Source organism: Penaeus monodon, chromosome 37 (assembly GCF_015228065.2).
Source record: "Penaeus monodon isolate SGIC_2016 chromosome 37, NSTDA_Pmon_1, whole genome shotgun sequence".
In the NCBI taxonomy this organism is placed as follows: Eukaryota; Metazoa; Arthropoda; class Malacostraca; order Decapoda; family Penaeidae; genus Penaeus; species Penaeus monodon.
In genome coordinates, this window is record NC_051422.1 from 22,640,837 (window position 1) to 22,658,336 (window position 17,500).

The window sequence follows — 17,500 nt, forward strand, 5'->3', positions numbered from 1 at the left end:
TTGTGAGTCTTTAACACTGATTGACCCAGTTGGATGCTGCGTGAGGTAGAGGATGTAAAAACTTAGTTTAGCTGAAATGAAAGGGAAATAGTCAATTTTGGTATGATTTTAAAGAACTAATTCTTAGCATATGTCATTTCTTTGTGTGTGTGTGTCTGTGTGTACATATATGCATTTATATATATTTATTTATATAAATATATATTTTTTTTCATTGCAGCCAGATCCTTTAGCCAAATTTCCAACATTTCAAAAATTTGAGCGAAATGGGCTGAGTTGCACTTTATCTTGCAAGAGAGTCAGAGACCTGGCTCCAGAGACACTGGAATGGGCTATTGAGCTCTGTTCAAGAAACATGAAAGCAATGTAAGTAACTTTTTTGCTTAAAATGTGATTATTGTTGACTGCTAACCAGACAGCTTTTGTTTATTGTGTGCATTTTCCACTCCTCAGTCTTAAATTATTGAAAATATTTCTCCAAAAAGATAATGAATTCTCAGTTTGCAGGCAAAGTGTTAAAGTTGCAGAGTATAATGATTCTCAGTGATAGTTTTATTGAGATTTTTGCCCCCACCACTCCCCTACCTACCTACCACACACATTTTTTTTATTAAACAAATTCAAGATGATTTGGCTTTTCCTCATGAATAGCCCATGTAGTCACAAACTAACTACTTTCACTTCCCCAAGGTATGAAAAAAGCAGTGCAGGCTGGCACGCATGGGAGAAGAGAGAGGAAATGAGTGAGGATGCTGCCTGGTATCTCATTGCCTACGACACAAACACACAGAAGCCCATTGCTTTCTCACACTTCCGATTTGACATGGATTATGGAGACGAAGTTTTATATTGGTGAGAGATACTGGATAACCTTTACTCAGTTTATTTCTTCTGCTGTTGAATTCAAGATACTTTCATCTATAGAGGTTCAACTTCCTTGTCTTTCAGTCATTTGTCTGCACACTTGCATACTCAAGGGGTCAGTCAGTCCATGAGGAATAAAGAAAATCCACTAGCTGTTCTATAAATGCACATGAGGAATAAAGAAAACCCACTACCTATTTTATAAATGGACTGCCTATCCCTATCCTGTAAAGAGTATTAACTCACTGGTTTCCCCACAGCTATGAGTTGCAGCTCGAGAAGGAATACCAAAAGAAAGGACTGGGGAAGTTCATGATGCAGGTTCTGGAGCTCATGGCATTCTCCAACCAGATGATGAAAGTTGTGTTGACTGTTTTTAAGCATAATCCAGATGCAATGGCTTTCTATGAAAAGTGCAAGTAAGTAAAAGACCGGAAAACTGCATTCTTAGATTAGCATAGGATGAAGTGCTGGGTAATGTTTATATTTATAAACAAAATTACTTACATTCCTTCTCCTTTTTCCTTAATATTGATTGTGGCAGATGTGTTATCAGTAAATATGTTTTGACTTTGACTTTATTTTTCCAGATATGAGGTTGACGAGACTTCTCCAGAAGATAACTTTGAGGAAACCTTTGATTACAGTATCCTAAGTAAAATGAACAAAATGAAGCCAACACAGAAGACCTCTCTTTGAACTTGACTAAAACTTAGATCTGATTTTTTGTTAACCTAATAAGGGCATTAAAGAGACATCAGAAAAATTGTAGTCTTTTATCGTCCGTGAATATGGACATCTTTTTAGGAAGTAATAGCAAAAATTGTATTACACATTCCACATCCAATCCACCATTTAAAGAATGTGCAAGAAATGTTAATGTTTTCTTATATTAATGAAAATTTTAGTTAAATTTTTAAATCTCTGTTTTCCTTTATATAGGCTATTTCCTTTATATAGGCTATCAGTTTATTTTTATTTTATTTTATTTTTATTTCTCTCTCTCTCTCTCTCTCTCTCTCTCTCTCTCTCTCTCTCTCTCTCTCTCTCTCTCTCTCTCTCTCTCTCTCTCTCTCTCTCTCTCCTTCCTTTTAGGTTTTCATATGTGCTTATGTAATCAAAGAAATACAGTATTCTGTGTTGTAAAACTTGCATTTTCCTAAACATTTTCATATTTTAAAGTATTTTCGTAATGTCATTATGGAAAGTAAAAAAAAATGTAAAATATAAATTTTGATGATTGATATTTTTCACCTCAACAGTATATGCTAGTAATGATAATCCCTTAAAAACTAAATAAAGCAGTGTACAGCAGTGAATTGCAGTGCACATTACATTAACCGTTTTCCAAGAAATTGAATATAATGATGACAAAACCTTTGCATGAAGTTTTGCAGGAAAACACTAAACCACAAAAGTTCAAAGATGGTTAGGGTATTTTCCTTTATAAGAGGAAATGCAAGACCATCATATATTGCATAGACTATGCAGTATTACTTTCTAACCTTCAACCCCCCAATCCCTTGCCCGTTGCTGTCGTAGGGGGGCTTAGGAGGCGGAGACTGGGACCCAATGATGGGGAACTTCCCAACCTTGGGACTCAGCCCTCGACTCAACTAATTTTGCATGGTCTTTATTTTCCTTCCCACTTTTCGTTTCTGTCCCTTCACCAAACCCTTCTGCTAATCCACCTCCTAAGGTGTGAGAGCCGTGCTGAAAGGATGAAAGGCTGACTTTTTTGGCCAGTCCTGAAGGGCCTGAGGGAGCCATGGGCACGGTATTCCCCTGATTTTTCTAGCCCTTATCCCTCAAGGGGACCCTGAGGGGTGGACTTTTTTTTATCCCACAAAATCCAGGCTTACCATGGCCAGCAATGAAAACTTACCTCCATTATTAGGGGCAATGAGGCTTGCCCCTTTATCAAATAGCCCCAACGATGTAAACCCACCCGATTCCCTGACCCCAGGCTCTCCTTTGACCACGGCTCCGAACACTGCAACAACTACCCCCTCATCAATGCCTACTAGTACAGTAGCCAAAAACCAAGCCTTAAAAAACCTTTCCACTCTCCCAGCACGCTCAACTTCATCACCTCTACCCCACAACCTCCAAAAATCAACCACCCCACCTCCCTTATTAATACCTTACAGCCTTATTGCCCACCTCCCATAACACTACCTCCCTCAACACTACTCCATCGTCACGCACCCGCCCTTCGACTATCCCTATCACTACAACAATTTGAATACCCTCTCAGCCCGGCCAAATGGGACCGATTTTTCGTGATCCCTCCCACAGCCCCCTACTCTGACAACACCTTCTTTCCAACAATGTCTCCAAAAACAAGTAGGTAAAGTCTCTTTCCGTAGCCGACCCGCCCGCTCCCGTCTTGTCACAGTAACATCCGAAAACCAAGCTATAGCATTAACAAAACTAACAGACATATATGGTAACCCCATCCTTGCGAACCCCATCCAACCCTCAATACTTGCACGGAACAGTATCAATCTCCCAGAAAATTGCCCAATCTATGACAAAGATTGGTTCAGATTGTGGAGAAGACCTACTTGCCTGTCTCACAGACTATGATGAAACGGTCATTACAATGCTCTCCATTCCCCCCAGAGGTAATCGAAAGAAAACCACTAACATAGCCAAATTACCTTCCGTAGACATGACCTTCCCTTTAACTTTCTATATAGGAGGAGAATCCCTCCCGTTCGTCCATACCAACCTCCTCCACGTCAGTGCCAAAATTGTTGGCGTCTAGGACACCCAGCCAAACATTGCCGTTCCCAGCCAGATGCCCACTAGTGCCCAACCTGGGCCATAAACCCCATCTAACTGCCCTGCCAATCACGCACATGTGCCAACTGTGGGGGCCCCCATAATGTATTTTATAGGGGCTGTCCCACCCACAAATTTGAGTCTGATGTAGCAACTCTCAGATTCAAACTTGGACTCACACTACTTGAAGCCCGACATGAAGCACGTCGACGTGGGTTCCCCTCTTACTCCTTACTCCAGTAATACTGCTCATTCTACCAATTCTCCTAAACCCCCCCCCTACATCTAAACCCCCCTTTCTACCCCCTACCTTCCCCAGTCAAACTCTTTTTCCATCCTAAATCCAGACACTCCAATCTCTACTACAGATATCTCAATCACCACCACAAACCCAACACCTTCCCCTCTACCTCCTCGCACTACCCGTAACAGACAGAACAAACGTTCCACCCCCCTCTTCCCCTACCACACAATCACCTCCACCTTCCTTTACTCCTTTGCTTGAGACACCAGTCCTCTCTTCCCCCCCTCACAAGAAATCCCATATCCCCCAAAAACTCCCAAACCCCAAATCAGAAGAAGAAACCATTGAAAAAATTCAAGATTACACTAATGAAAACTGACACTCAACCCCCAAATCTTACAACTCCTGCTCCTTCCACACTCCAAGTAACTGCTGATATCCATCCTCCCCCTAACGATATCCCCCCGACACCCAATCCTCCTACCCCCTCCCACAAGCCCATTTCCCCCCCCACCCCAACCCGCCCACATTATCCCTCCCACAAACCCCCCTATCCCTTCCACTCCCTCCTGGATACACCACGTAAATCCCTTATGTCACAAATATCCCCTTCCTCATCTCCTAATACCCCTCCTAGTAGAACACCAACTCCCACACCTCTCCCATCTCAGACCTCTCAGTCCTTTTCCCACCCTCTAACTGCTTCCCCCTCAAGATCAGTAAAGTATAACTATCCTTCATTGGAATATTCGCGGGTTTCCGCTCCCCCAGACCTGACCTTCGTCATATCCTTTCCCCTATAGTCCATCTATTGTATGCCTTCAAGAGACCTTTCTAACACATCCTCCAATACCCCATTATTTATTTTGTCTTATCCCCCCCATTCCCTTTATGTCTCATCCATACTTATCAATCAGAAAACACCTTATGTCACACCTCCCTTTCAAACCAATGTCCCTTGCACAGTTGTAATGTTCCCCTTTCAATCCCACACATCCTATTATTGTGCCCACGTTTTGAAACAACCCGTACCTCTGCTTTCCCCCATCTATCCTCCCTTCACCGACCTCCAACCTTTCAGGGCATCCTTTCAGAATCCCACACTTTCTGCTTCAACAACCTATTCTCTTTCCTCAAACGTATACATATCCTTCATCTAATCTAACTCCTTACCACACCCGACCCTAACCCTTTCACTCACCAATTCCTTTGCCCAGCTTAGACAACTAATCACTAACTCAACCACCCTTCCCAAACATTAACTATAGTGCTACATGACCTTAGATGTCTAGCACATTTCTCTTGCTTTTAACCATTAACCATTAACCATTCTAACCTTCAATGCAGTGAAGCAGATCTTGGCCATACTTGTTACAGTACTGCTTTTTATAGGTTTATTTTTAAAAGAAATTCAAAGCTAGCATTCAGAAAAATAATTTTGTAATGCAAAGTAATTCAACTTTTAAAGCTTGGAACTTCAGGAGTTGCACTAGAAACAGACACTTCTGTATCATGATTCACATTTCAAGACAAGAGAAGTGAAGTCAGAGCTAGGCAGACTACTGGCTGGGCCCTCTTACCCTTTGTTGTTGCTTTTGCCTGAGACCCAGTGAAGGGAATCGCCCCTGCCTTGGTCATCGGCCCTTCAGCTAATTTTGCATGTATTTTTTCTTCTTTCCTTTTCATTTTTCTCATCTTGTTCTGTTCATTTACTCTAATCGTTAACTCATTTTTGCCGTTTTTGTCCCAATACTTTATCATAATGCTCCCTAGTCCTTTAACTCCCTCTTCTGTTTACCTTATACACTACCCAGTCTGCTTCCCCTTTTTACCTTTTCACTACCATACTATCTAGTATTGTTTAAATTGTAACTTTACCCTAATCATTAACTCATTCCAAACCCTTTTTGCTATTATACTTTATAGTACTATAGCGCCATATGACCTTTGATGTCATATAGCGCTTCAGTGCTTGGGGGCTTTAGCACCAAGCCTCACACAGTCACTTTATTTTGAATAAACAGATAATGACCGTAGATGTTAACGCATCAGAAATTTTTCAATAAATGAAATACTGGCTGGGCCTTGCTCGTTGTTGTTGTGCGGGAGATGGAAGCTGAGGGGATCACCCCTACCTTGGTCCTCAGCCCCTCAATCCCTTGCTCATTGTTGCTGGGGGGGGGGGGGGCTTAGGAGGCAGAGACATGCCCAATATAGGGATACCCCAACCTTGGACCTCAGCCCTTAACTCAATACATTTTGCAGGGTCTTTTCTTCTCCCTCGTTCATTTTCCTTCTCTTCTCCATACCCTACTTCTGTGCACTTATCCCAATCATTAACTGATCTTTACCCCTTTTTTTGCCACAATTTACCATAATCTTGTATGACCTTTGATGTCTGGTACATTTGTTTTTGACCACTGACCATTCTGGAAATCCATAAACATTGCCTAACTGAGCCAAAAACTTTCTTACCTGGGACTTTACCCCCAAGCCCCACCCTATTGCTGTGTTTTGTATATGCCACTAATAACCTTAGATGTTGACATGGCAGAAAAATTTAAATAAATTAGAAAATCATTGGTCCTCAGCCCTTGCCTCAACTAATTTTGCATGTTTTTTCTTCTTTCCTTTTCCTTTTTTTTTCATCCCCTTGATCTGTTCACTTACCCTAATCATTAAACTCATTTTTGCCATTTTTGCCACAATGCTGTATCATAATGCTCCCAACTCCCTTAACTCCTTCCCCTTCTAACAACCTTTACCTTACACTATACCCCCATCAGTTCCCCATCTTTACCTTTTTTCACTACCATATTACCACCCTCTTAACACTTGAGCCAGTAACTTTACCCTAATCATTAACCAATCCTCCCCTGCTTGTACAGAGACGGAGGCCCAGTGTAGGGATCATCCTTACCTTGAACCTCAGCCCTCAACTCAATTTTACAGGTCTTTTCTTCTATCTTTCATATTCTTTCTCTTCTTCATCCTCTTCTTCTATCCACTTATCCAAATTGTCAACCTATATTTACCCTTTTTGCCACAATACTTTACCTTAATGCTATGTAACCTTTGATTTCTGGTACATTAGTTTGTTTTGACCTTTGAACATTCTGTAAAACCACACACATTGCCTTACTGAACCAAAAACTTTACCTGGGGTCTTTACCCCCAAGCCCCACTCTATCACTATATTTTGTATACACTGCTGATGACCTTAGATGTTAAGCAGCATAAAATTTTTAATAGTTAAATAAATACTGGCTGGGCAACCTATTCCACTGGAAAGTAATTTGTTTAGCCAGTAGTAGCCTGGCTCTGATGTCACTTGTCAGCATCCCCATTCATCTGGAAATGGCCTTGTGTAAAGTTTATGCCATCTCATATTAACTCTGCTCAAAAAATTCAGATTTTACTGTAGATAAACCTAAAATGCTATAGTTCCATTTAACAGTTAGATATATCTCATTCATCTGACTTGATGTTATTTCATTTTTATTACTTACCTTTCCTAGCTCTTTTTTTATATCAGTTATATTTTGTAAACTAAACACCTAAGTACTGTTATAAAAAAATGGGATGTGTGATGGATGGAGAAATGCTCTTTTTCTACCTAAGAGTAAAGGATAAAGCAATAATGTATGACCCTAATCAGAAATCTGAACTGAATTGGATTTGTGAACTCACAGCAACTGCATAGTGCAGCCAGCACCAAGGAAGACAAAAATAAGAGAAAAAGCCCTTCCTGATAATCAACTACTAACCCCCGCCTGGGAAAGCCATAGTATCTCATTTGAAAGCAACCTCAAGCAGCAGAGCCAAGGTGAAGTGGAGTCCATACATCACACCTCTTAGAAACAAAAGTATTTTTTCATCCTACAAACACATTTTGTTTCCTCTGGGTCTGGTGCTAAGGTAGGTTGGAAATGAAAAAGAGAGGAGGCTGGTCTAGAACCGGCCCATATAGGATATGCATTTATAAGGTAATAAAGAATAAAGCAATGTGTACAAACATGGTACCTCCTAGGAGAAGATTGTGGACATAGTCAATACTATCCTGGAGACATTGTAACAGTGCTGAGTCAGCTGATGGTTCAGTGATTTCTCATTGTTAATTTGAATGTAAAGCAAAGTAAAATTGACGTTGGCTTAATTACCTGTCCTGAAAGGAACTTTTCCTAATTTAATTTTGAGGCATATCTCTTGAAGTCCAATTTCTTTATTTTCACATTTAAAGATTTCGGTAATGTGTCATTTATAAATTCCAGAGAGCAATTTTTGTATTATTTAAGACAAGATACACAATACACATGCACAGTAACTCCCTTAGCAATTTCTGCATTGGGTTAAAGTAAATAATACTGGGTGAATTGTATATATAGATAATTGGTAATATGAATGGTTTCCTTATGAGAGATTAACACCATCTTTAGGTTCTGTTTCGTTAGTCACATAGTGTTAGCTATCCAAAGTGTAAATGGAGTGGTTTAAAGAGTTAAGCGTCACCAATGACAAAAAATGAATGCAGTGCAAACAGTTACTTCTACTTCATAGTGTACAACCCAGCACCCTCTTTACCCAAATTGGAGTGAGTCCTCCCTGGCAATGGTTGCTGTGATTAGGAAGGCCATAATGGCCAATAATTATATCCCTTAATATGTTTTATCTCATTGGCACTGGATATATACGCTATCAGTGGTGAATTTGTTTATAAAATTATGTAAGTATTGTTATGTCATTATTATTATTATTATATCAAGTAATAATTCCCCCCCCCCCCCAAAAAAAAAAAAAGGAATAGGTTAAGGTAATATCAGGTAGGCCAAGTAGTTGACTCCTATATGACTAAATATGTCTGGAGCCATCTGTGTGAAAACCAGATTAATAAAACTAAACCAGAGTGGACAGTTCATTTATACATGCAGTACTAGCATCATGAAAAACAAAACTTTTGCATAATTTTTTCAGGCCAACTGGGAAATTCATGTAATCTTGAAATGAAATATCACTGGGTCTTCACTATGCTTAAAAACGTGACTGAAGCAATTCAAATGCATAGCATACCCATATATAACTATACAGAAAATGGAGTATGCATAATAAGTTTTTTAAATTCTATTGAATGATGTACTGAGCAGTACAAAATGTATCCATTGAGCCTTAGTTTATATTTAAAGATTTAAGGTACATACTGTACCACCCAGCATCCGCTTTACCCACACTGGAGTGAGTAGTCATCCCTGGCAACAGTGATTAAAGTTAAACAAATAATTGATTTTTTATATGTTTCTTTTTTTCTCTCTCTTCTTTTTTTTTACCATGTAATTTAAGTGCTGTATGAGAATATGCATTATTCATCATTCATCTCAGGGAAATCAGTCTTACAAAAATGGAGGTCTTTTCCAGCTGAGGCACCAACATTAATTATATGTGGAAATAAATAGCTCTTTATGCCCTACTACCACAATGTAAATCCTGATTATGAAAAAAAAACTCAAATAATTCCTAATCGAGAAGAGAACCTTCAGTGTTTGTCCCATATTTATACATAACTACAACCACAGATAATTCAGATATGGAACAAAAACTGGAAAGAAATATTACTGTTCTTAAATTGGATTACCCTAATGTTTCTTCAGTATTTTAGTGTTCAGTATCCAGTTAGTGTTAATGTATGTGAATGGCATTATGTGTTTCCATGAACAATGGAAATTTCCTTTTTTACTTTATCATATACACAAGTGGCATTGCTCAATAGAAGAGTAATGATTTTGCAATGTATTTGGTTTGTTCCTAGTCAACTCAGCTGTGAGTGAGTACTGGCATGCTGGCATCAGCATGCTAGGGTCAAAGTCGAGGCAGAAAGGAACTGGTCACCCTGCTGCATAATCCCATGGCTTAGTAAGTATGTTCTTTTACAGACATATCCACTTGGATATGGGACCAACTCTTGACTCTAATTATTGATAAAGATTATTATGCAAGACACCATTGTATATTATCAGTCTTCAGTCTTCATTTCTATCACAGTTTATAGATTTAAAATGTATTATCATTACTCATCCTCTCTTTATTTTGCTTCTTTGAATTACATGTTATGTTTATGTATCATCTATACATATACAATATTCAAGATTCAAGGCTTCAAAACTGCCTTGATAGATTTTTTCCCCAGTATAAAGGTAGATATTAAATCTTAACGATGACCATGCAGTGATTTATTTCATAATAGTATAAAGTAAAAACAAACCATATATTTGTGAAATTAGCAGAAGTGATATTATATTTTGAAAGCAATTAAACTAACTGCAGTCCAGTACTGTGGTACGTGTGTGACTGGGAAAGAACAATAAAAAAAATGCTAATATTGAGTGTTTGAATAAAATCCTTTAAATGAACTGAAAGGGAATGTTGTGGATAAATATCTAATATTTCTATGTTAATGGCAAGACTGAAATTTATGTTATCTACCTAGCAGCTTTACATTTTTTTGTAGTTTTATGCTTGGAATATTTTTTCTACACAACTGATTTATAACTGGAAATCTTACATGTTATTTCTGTTTTTAACTTTTTTTTCAAGAAAATAATGTTTTTGTTTGTACTTTGTAAGCACTGATGATGGACATGAATTTTACTCTTTTTCAAATCATTGTTCACTTGTGATAATAATATTAATGATTTGTTCATTTCAATAATATGAGCAATTGCTAAAGTAATCCCTTTCATGCTTTACTGATTCACTAATGATGTTAAAATCCATTCTTCTTACAAATTCACTTTCAGTCCATTAAATTAATCTGTCAGCCTCCCTTTTGTATCAAGCAAAGGAATTAATCTTTTACAAAGGTGATAGAGATAGTAAATTTGATAAACAAAAACAATCCTGGGCTAGCTCTTAATACATCAAAATGGAAATTTCATTATTCTGATATCTAGAAAAAATTCATGTTTTGTCATTAAGTAATACAGAGAGGCAAATTTTGAGGGCCAAGGGCTCATTCCCCAGCCCCCCCCTCCCCCTCCTCTCTCTCAAAGACACTTTACACCAATGTTTAAAAAAGCCTGGGATTTTTCTAGAGGATTTTTGAAGATAGGAGATTTATAACACATGGGCACTTTTGGTCAGTCTACTTTTATTTATATGCATGTCACTTAAAATTTTTAAATTGTTTTTCCTTGATAGATTCTTGTATTTATAAACTACTTCAGAGTACTAACAGAAAGGAATGGTCTGAAGGTAGAATAAAAGTATCAAGTATCATGATTTAGTTAATTGTATTTCAAAATATTGCAGAATTTCAGAAAAGAAGTAACTATTGTCTTACTATAGAAGAAAATAGTTTTAGTTTTATTATTTAATATTGTAAAATCTTCACATATTGATTTCAAAATTTAGGAAAAAGAATATATACATTATTCATTTTATATATGTCAAGATAAGGCACTTCTACTCTGATGATATATGATAAGTATGAATACTAAATCATTACTCAATTTTGTTTAAATTCAATAAGATTTTTTGTTTTATTCTTTTTTGTGGGTGTTTGGGGTTAATTCATCCAGCTTCTGAATATTTATCAATTTGGTCGAGCAAACTATTTTCTTTTAACAAAGAAATAAAATTATATTTAATATCTTCTCTTATTCAGGCACTGCAACAGTATGATACAAATTTAAGAATATAATGATAGATTCAATATACTTTTCATTACTTAAACAAAGTACATAAACTCTCATGACAATTTACATTGGTATACACAAATTGTAAAAACCGCATGATGTAATTTGCATGGAAAAACAGTAAAATGTTAGGATGATATTCAGCTAGAGTATGAAAGCTCAGAAGGAGCCACTGCTGGAATGCGAGGTACAACACCAGTATCTAAGGGGACACCTCTCTTGGGAATGTATGGGCCATCACGGTCAACCATTCTGTGGAAAGACATATATTTGCTTATAACAATGCAAACTTTAATTGGTAAAGAGTGATAAAAAGACATCTCATAAATAGTTTACCATATGATGAATCCAAAGGTAGTGCTACCATAAACTGAACATACCTGATACAGTCAATGATGGGGCAGACAGATACACAAAGTGTGCATCCAGTACAGTCATCAGAGACATGGGGTAGATGAGTCCTTTCATTAAAAGTAATGGCTTGGTAACCTGAGTCATTGCAGGTCATGTAACACTTTCCACAGTTAATGCACATATCCTGTTTGAAAAAAAAAAAAAAATGTCTCACAGACCTAGGATTTTTTGTACCAATTCCACATATTACACATGATACTGTGCTCTCTTTCAAAAAGCATCAATTACAAATTTTTGATATAACAATTGGGTTGAACATAAAGATTAAAAAAGCAAAAAAGGTGAAGATGATTACAATGATTATGTGGAATGTTCGCATAAACCCACACCTACCTACAGTACATAAATAAATTAATACATTTGTGTCTATATATACAGTATATATATTTTTTCTCATCTTTCATCTTTCTCATCTGTAGCTGAATTCAACCTACCTCATCAATGAGTGCAACCTTCTGTTGTTTATTATCCAGCTCTCCGTATGTGCCTACCATTGGCAGTGCTAGACCAATAAGTTCTTGAACAGATGGCACTCCGTACTGGGGGCCGTCAGTTACACGAGGTTCTGGTTTTGGCTCTAGTATGTCGGCCACAACTTTATGTTCTGCGACCTTCTTTTCTTTCTCTTCCCGGTATGGCCCAAAGTTTGGCAGGACCTATAACAGTGATATAAAAATTAATTATACTAAGAAAAAAAAAACTCTTCACACAGTAACATTAAGAAAGATGAACAGTTCTTTAAATACATCTTCAACTCTTTAATAAGTAATGTTAATCAATCAGCTTTTACTAAAAATTCCTGAGTTTGCATACTTTTCCAGAGGAATCTATATCAGGAACAGGTTTGCCAAGCTGATGTTTGGGCGTAGGAGGTGACTGTCCCATCCAGTCCTTCAGGGACTCCACAGAACGCATATACAGCAAGGCCTTCAACCCCAGGATGTAATCCTCAATCACCGTAAAGTCTTGGTTTTGAACAGAGCTGCATACCTGGAGGTTCATACAAGGTAAAGCAAGCTGAACAATGAATCAATCTTTATCTTTATTTATTTTTTATGATCACTACTGTGTATTGTACTACTGCAATTACAATGGGGATCAGAACTGCAAATATAATAAAATCTATAGCTATAACCTACTAAGTACATTTCTAATAGTAACATTTTCACATGATATATAGCTAGGACTATTAGAGCTGAAACTTCATAAACATACCTGTAGAGCTGAAGATCCTCCAAGTAAGAACTGTAAGCCAGCATCTGCAGAATCAATTCCACCAGTGGCTAGGATGGGGAAGCCAGGAAGAGCACGGGCAACTGCTGTCACAGCACGCAGTGCAATGGGTCTAATTGCATTACCTGTTGCAGAAATGGAAAATATGATTTATCTATCCACAAAATGAAAATCCATGAGAATTTAAGAAGGGAAAGTTGTCAACTGAAAAACAAATAATTGCCTGAATAAATTATAGCCAAAACAAATATAGCCAAAATGGATCAAAACCAAACATGTTTCTAAAAGGATCTAAATATAATCAAATGCTTATTTACACACCAGACACTCCTCCATAGGTTGTCTTCTTTTCTTTTCCAATTGATGGCCAAGCAGAACCATCTGGACGAAGACCCATCAAGCCAGACACTGTATTCGTGGCTGTTACACCATCTGCTCCACCTGTTTTGTAAGAGAAAAGCTACATGTACAGCTACTTCATTAAGACTATATAAGATGATTTTTTGTGTTGGAATCAAAATCTTAATCAGAATATGAATCAAAATTGTAATCAGAATATGTTATAAGTTATCACTATCATTTTTCAATATGCATGGAGTATGTGGATTTGGAAACTATACAGTAATGACAACCACAACAATACCATATAATCTATTAACTTCAGCCCTCTACCATGAATCTGAAATTATTTACATAACCTTCTGCATGACACTGGTTATTGAGTTATTATATAACAGTAAAAACATTTACCTTCATATGCAGCCTTTGCAATAGCAACAATGTTTGTGACATTTGGAGTCAACTTGGCAAAGAAAGGAATGGTTGTTGCTGCTCGTACCCAGCGGCAGATGTTGCGCACTAGCTCAGGATCCTGCAGATTTTGGTTTACAGATACAGACTATATTTTTCCTTAGGTTTTTATGAAAAAAATGCCACTGAATATATACTGCTCATACAATTAATGCATTCTATTAGGATTAAAAACTGAAAATCACACACAAATACACAGATAGATAGATATGCATAAATATATTGATACCATGAAGAAAAAATAAGTACAGAAATTACTTTAATATACCATGAAGTGAAAACTAAAAGCTCATACCTGACCACATGCTAAACCCATACCCCGTTCTCCCATACCATGAGGGCATGAAAGATTCAGCTCAAGGGCATCAGAACCTGCCTCCTCTGCTTTCTTGGCCAACTCCGTCCAATCCTCTGCATTGTAGCTGCACATGATACTAGCAATCAAAATCTGGAGAAAGAAATCAAGTAAGCATATTCTCTTAATTGCTATATATCAGATTTTAGGAAATAAAATACACTGGTTGTTAAGACAAAAAAAATTAATAAGATAAAGCCTTAAGTAACTGATTCTTCTGTGTGTAAAGTCTTGCCTTATCTGGGAAATCCCTCTTGAGTTCAGTGATGCTCTGCAGCCAGTAAGCACAGGTCTTCTCTGAGATTAGTTCAATGTTGAGGAAGGACCCTTGACCCGGACCAAAGATATGTCCAGATGTTGTGCCTCGAACAATTCTAGGTGACACATTCGTTACTATATCCTGTAAACAGTGACGTTTCCATTGCAAGTCTCGACTCTAAATTCATCAAACTGCTATGATTCCATAAACTTAATTTCATTTTTCTTATATATAAAGCTTCTTAATTTCTTTTTTCATATATATATATATATATTTTTTTTCACCTCCACATGCAAGTAGCTCATGAAATTCACATCAATACCTTGTCCAAAGCAAAGGTCTTGGTGACACAGAAGCCCCAGCCTGTTTCATAGGCTCGTCGCATCATCGCAGAGGCTGTTGTTGGTGGGGCAGATGCCAGGCCAAAGGGATTTGGGAACCTTCAATGGACAAAGACTCCTGCCTTTAGGTATTGCTCTGAGTATGGCACTATGATTACTGTTGTAAACAACTTATGCATGTTTGTATACTGAAAGTAACTTGTAAAAAAAATTATGGCAAATACAATTACAATTACATGTGTAAATAATAGCAGTAATTAACCCATAATTGACGGGTAGCATTCATAGAGGCCGGGGCCTCGCTGCCGGGGGCTTATATCGTCGTCCGAGCATGCGCGACCACTCATGCCAAATACCAGCATCCCGTGCCGTTTCTTCGTAATACTACGAAGATATGTTGTATTTTCAATTTTCATTATTTTTTACAGTCTCTACTTGCCAAACTTCCTGATAAATCGAGACTGAAGGGTATTTTTGTTGTTATATAGACTCCATAGTTGATCATTATTCGGTCTATAGTCCGAATAAAATAAGCAGTGTGTGGCATCATGGAGTTGAAATTGTCGGTTTCTTGCATTTTTTTTGTTTGTTGCATGGTAAAAATGAGAAAGTGTTAGAACCGACTTAATCACACTTTCACTGGCAAAAAAATAATCTTTTGCCGTGATTGTAACAAAAAAAAAAACTCATGGCATGTCCATGCATACTCTATGGCATGTGCGTACGTGCCCCCGGCAGATGGTCCCGCCATGCCATGGCATGTACGTACATGCCACCCGTCAGCAATGGGTTAAGAAAAAATAATAACAAATAAAATCACAATTGCTAACAACTGGTACATATTTATATAATAGTAGTCATTAAGAAAAAGGAAAACAAACAACAAATTCCATTACCACAAAAGCTTACTTTAGGCCACAGATGGTGACTGAGAGATCCACTTCATCAATCTTAGTGTAGAACTTTGGCAGCTGTGGCTTGTCTGGTATCAATATGCCATGAAGAGACTGTTGAGAAAAAAATCAAAGTCCTGTTAGAAACCTTTTTTTTTTTTTTATAGGTAACAAATATGTAATTCACAATCTATTCTCATATTTAAAAACTGTTATTTACATCGGTTTCAGAACTAGATATATTATTTCAAATTTCCTGCAATACTAATATTAATAAAAAAAAAAAATTCTAGATTTACCTGAAGATATTTATGAATGTTCCAAGCAGCAGTTTTTCCATCATTGACACTTTCAACCGTTGTTTCTGCAATGCCTGCAATATCTCCTCCGCAAAATACTCCTGGTTCACTGGATGACATGGTCAGGTTATCCACATCTGGCTGGCCCCAACGATTCAGCTTTACAGGAGCCAAAGCAGATTTGACTGCAAGATAATTACTCGTCAGATTCGCAGACAGAAAATATTATTTACATACTGGTTTTGTCAATATATATATTCTCCTAAGAAGACACATTGGTTATGGGGAAAAAATCCTTTATTAAGCAATGATTGATAACAATAATACTTCATACCATTTATTAAATAGTTTAGTGGCCAATCAACTCTTCACTTACTGTCTTCATCTGTCAGGCCTGATCCAAATGCAGAGATAATATAGTCACACCTCAGCCGCACAATCTGATCCTCATCCTCAATCCAAGAGCCATCTTCGGTCTGCTCTGTGCGAGCAAATTCCATTGCAGACACACGGCCATTCTTAACGATCACCTTGCGTGGTGAGAGGAAGGGCAGGAACTCGCACATCTCCTCTCTTGCAAGTTCCATCTGAATAGGAGAACCTTCAGTTAGTTGCATGAGAGAAAATGGATAAGTGAAGAAGCTGCTGATTTTTTTCTATTTATTATCATACAAGTTTTGAGAAAATCATATTTTGGTCTGAAGAATCCAAAATTTTAAATGAACTATGAAACACACAAAAGAAACATACAACAAAATATACAAAAAGCTTTGCAATGTACGACAAAAATAAAGTAACAAACAAGAGGCCTCACCTCCTCAGGTACAGCACGTATGTTTGTAAAGCCCTTCCTGAACACTACAAACACCCGCTTTGCACCACAGCGAAGAGCGGATGTTGCGCAATCAAAGGCCGTGTCGCCAGCACCGAGAACCAGAACCACACCCTTAATTGAGGGTAGCTGGGCCTTACAAGCACACATTCCTGCCAAGTATCAAAAACAAGTCACCAGTGTTAATTTCTTTCTCTCTTTTTTATTTCTTATTTTTAAAAGCATGTCTATAATTTTGTCCAGATATGTTATGCTGGTTTCAGTTTGCCAAGTATTTATCTTTTTACAGTAGTTTTATATTCTCATCAATCATTTTTATACTGGACTTTAACAAAATTTTGGGGAGATATGCATGTCCTGTACACAGAAACTTTCATTTTCTTTTGTTTCTTCTTTTTTCTCAATATCAAATGCATGTTTCACTTCTGGAAACTTGAGAACTGATTTCTATTTTTTTAAGTAATAAATAAATTATACAGGCAAG

General features: G+C 37.4%; 2 protein-coding genes across 2 annotated transcripts in view; one reads left to right on the forward strand and one right to left on the reverse strand.

Moving 5' to 3' along the window:
- Positions 1-220: 220 nt before the first annotated feature.
- Positions 221-1,785, forward strand: LOC119596108 (N-alpha-acetyltransferase 40-like; the record flags this gene model as incomplete). Its single annotated transcript, XM_037945249.1, is given in 4 exon segments — positions 221-366; positions 691-852; positions 1,125-1,283; positions 1,455-1,785. Coding segments are annotated over 4 exon segments (441 nt in total). The 3' UTR covers positions 1,564-1,785.
- Positions 1,786-11,013: 9,228 nt separating this feature from the next.
- The window catches only part of LOC119596106 (dihydropyrimidine dehydrogenase [NADP(+)]-like), a 14,832-nt gene continuing 8,345 nt past the window's right edge, over positions 11,014-17,500 (reverse strand). The window contains exons 8-21 of the mRNA XM_037945248.1: positions 16,999-17,168; positions 16,561-16,771; positions 16,185-16,369; positions 15,902-15,999; positions 14,974-15,091; positions 14,628-14,792; positions 14,333-14,485; positions 13,978-14,098; positions 13,549-13,668; positions 13,210-13,352; positions 12,808-12,984; positions 12,429-12,650; positions 11,961-12,118; positions 11,014-11,832 (exon numbers count right to left, since the gene is read on the reverse strand). Coding sequence (XP_037801176.1) covers positions 11,721-11,832; positions 11,961-12,118; positions 12,429-12,650; positions 12,808-12,984; positions 13,210-13,352; positions 13,549-13,668; positions 13,978-14,098; positions 14,333-14,485; positions 14,628-14,792; positions 14,974-15,091; positions 15,902-15,999; positions 16,185-16,369; positions 16,561-16,771; positions 16,999-17,168 — 2,153 coding nt within the window. The 3' untranslated portion in view covers positions 11,014-11,720. The remainder of the gene's footprint in view (positions 11,833-11,960; positions 12,119-12,428; positions 12,651-12,807; positions 12,985-13,209; positions 13,353-13,548; positions 13,669-13,977; positions 14,099-14,332; positions 14,486-14,627; positions 14,793-14,973; positions 15,092-15,901; positions 16,000-16,184; positions 16,370-16,560; positions 16,772-16,998; positions 17,169-17,500) is intronic.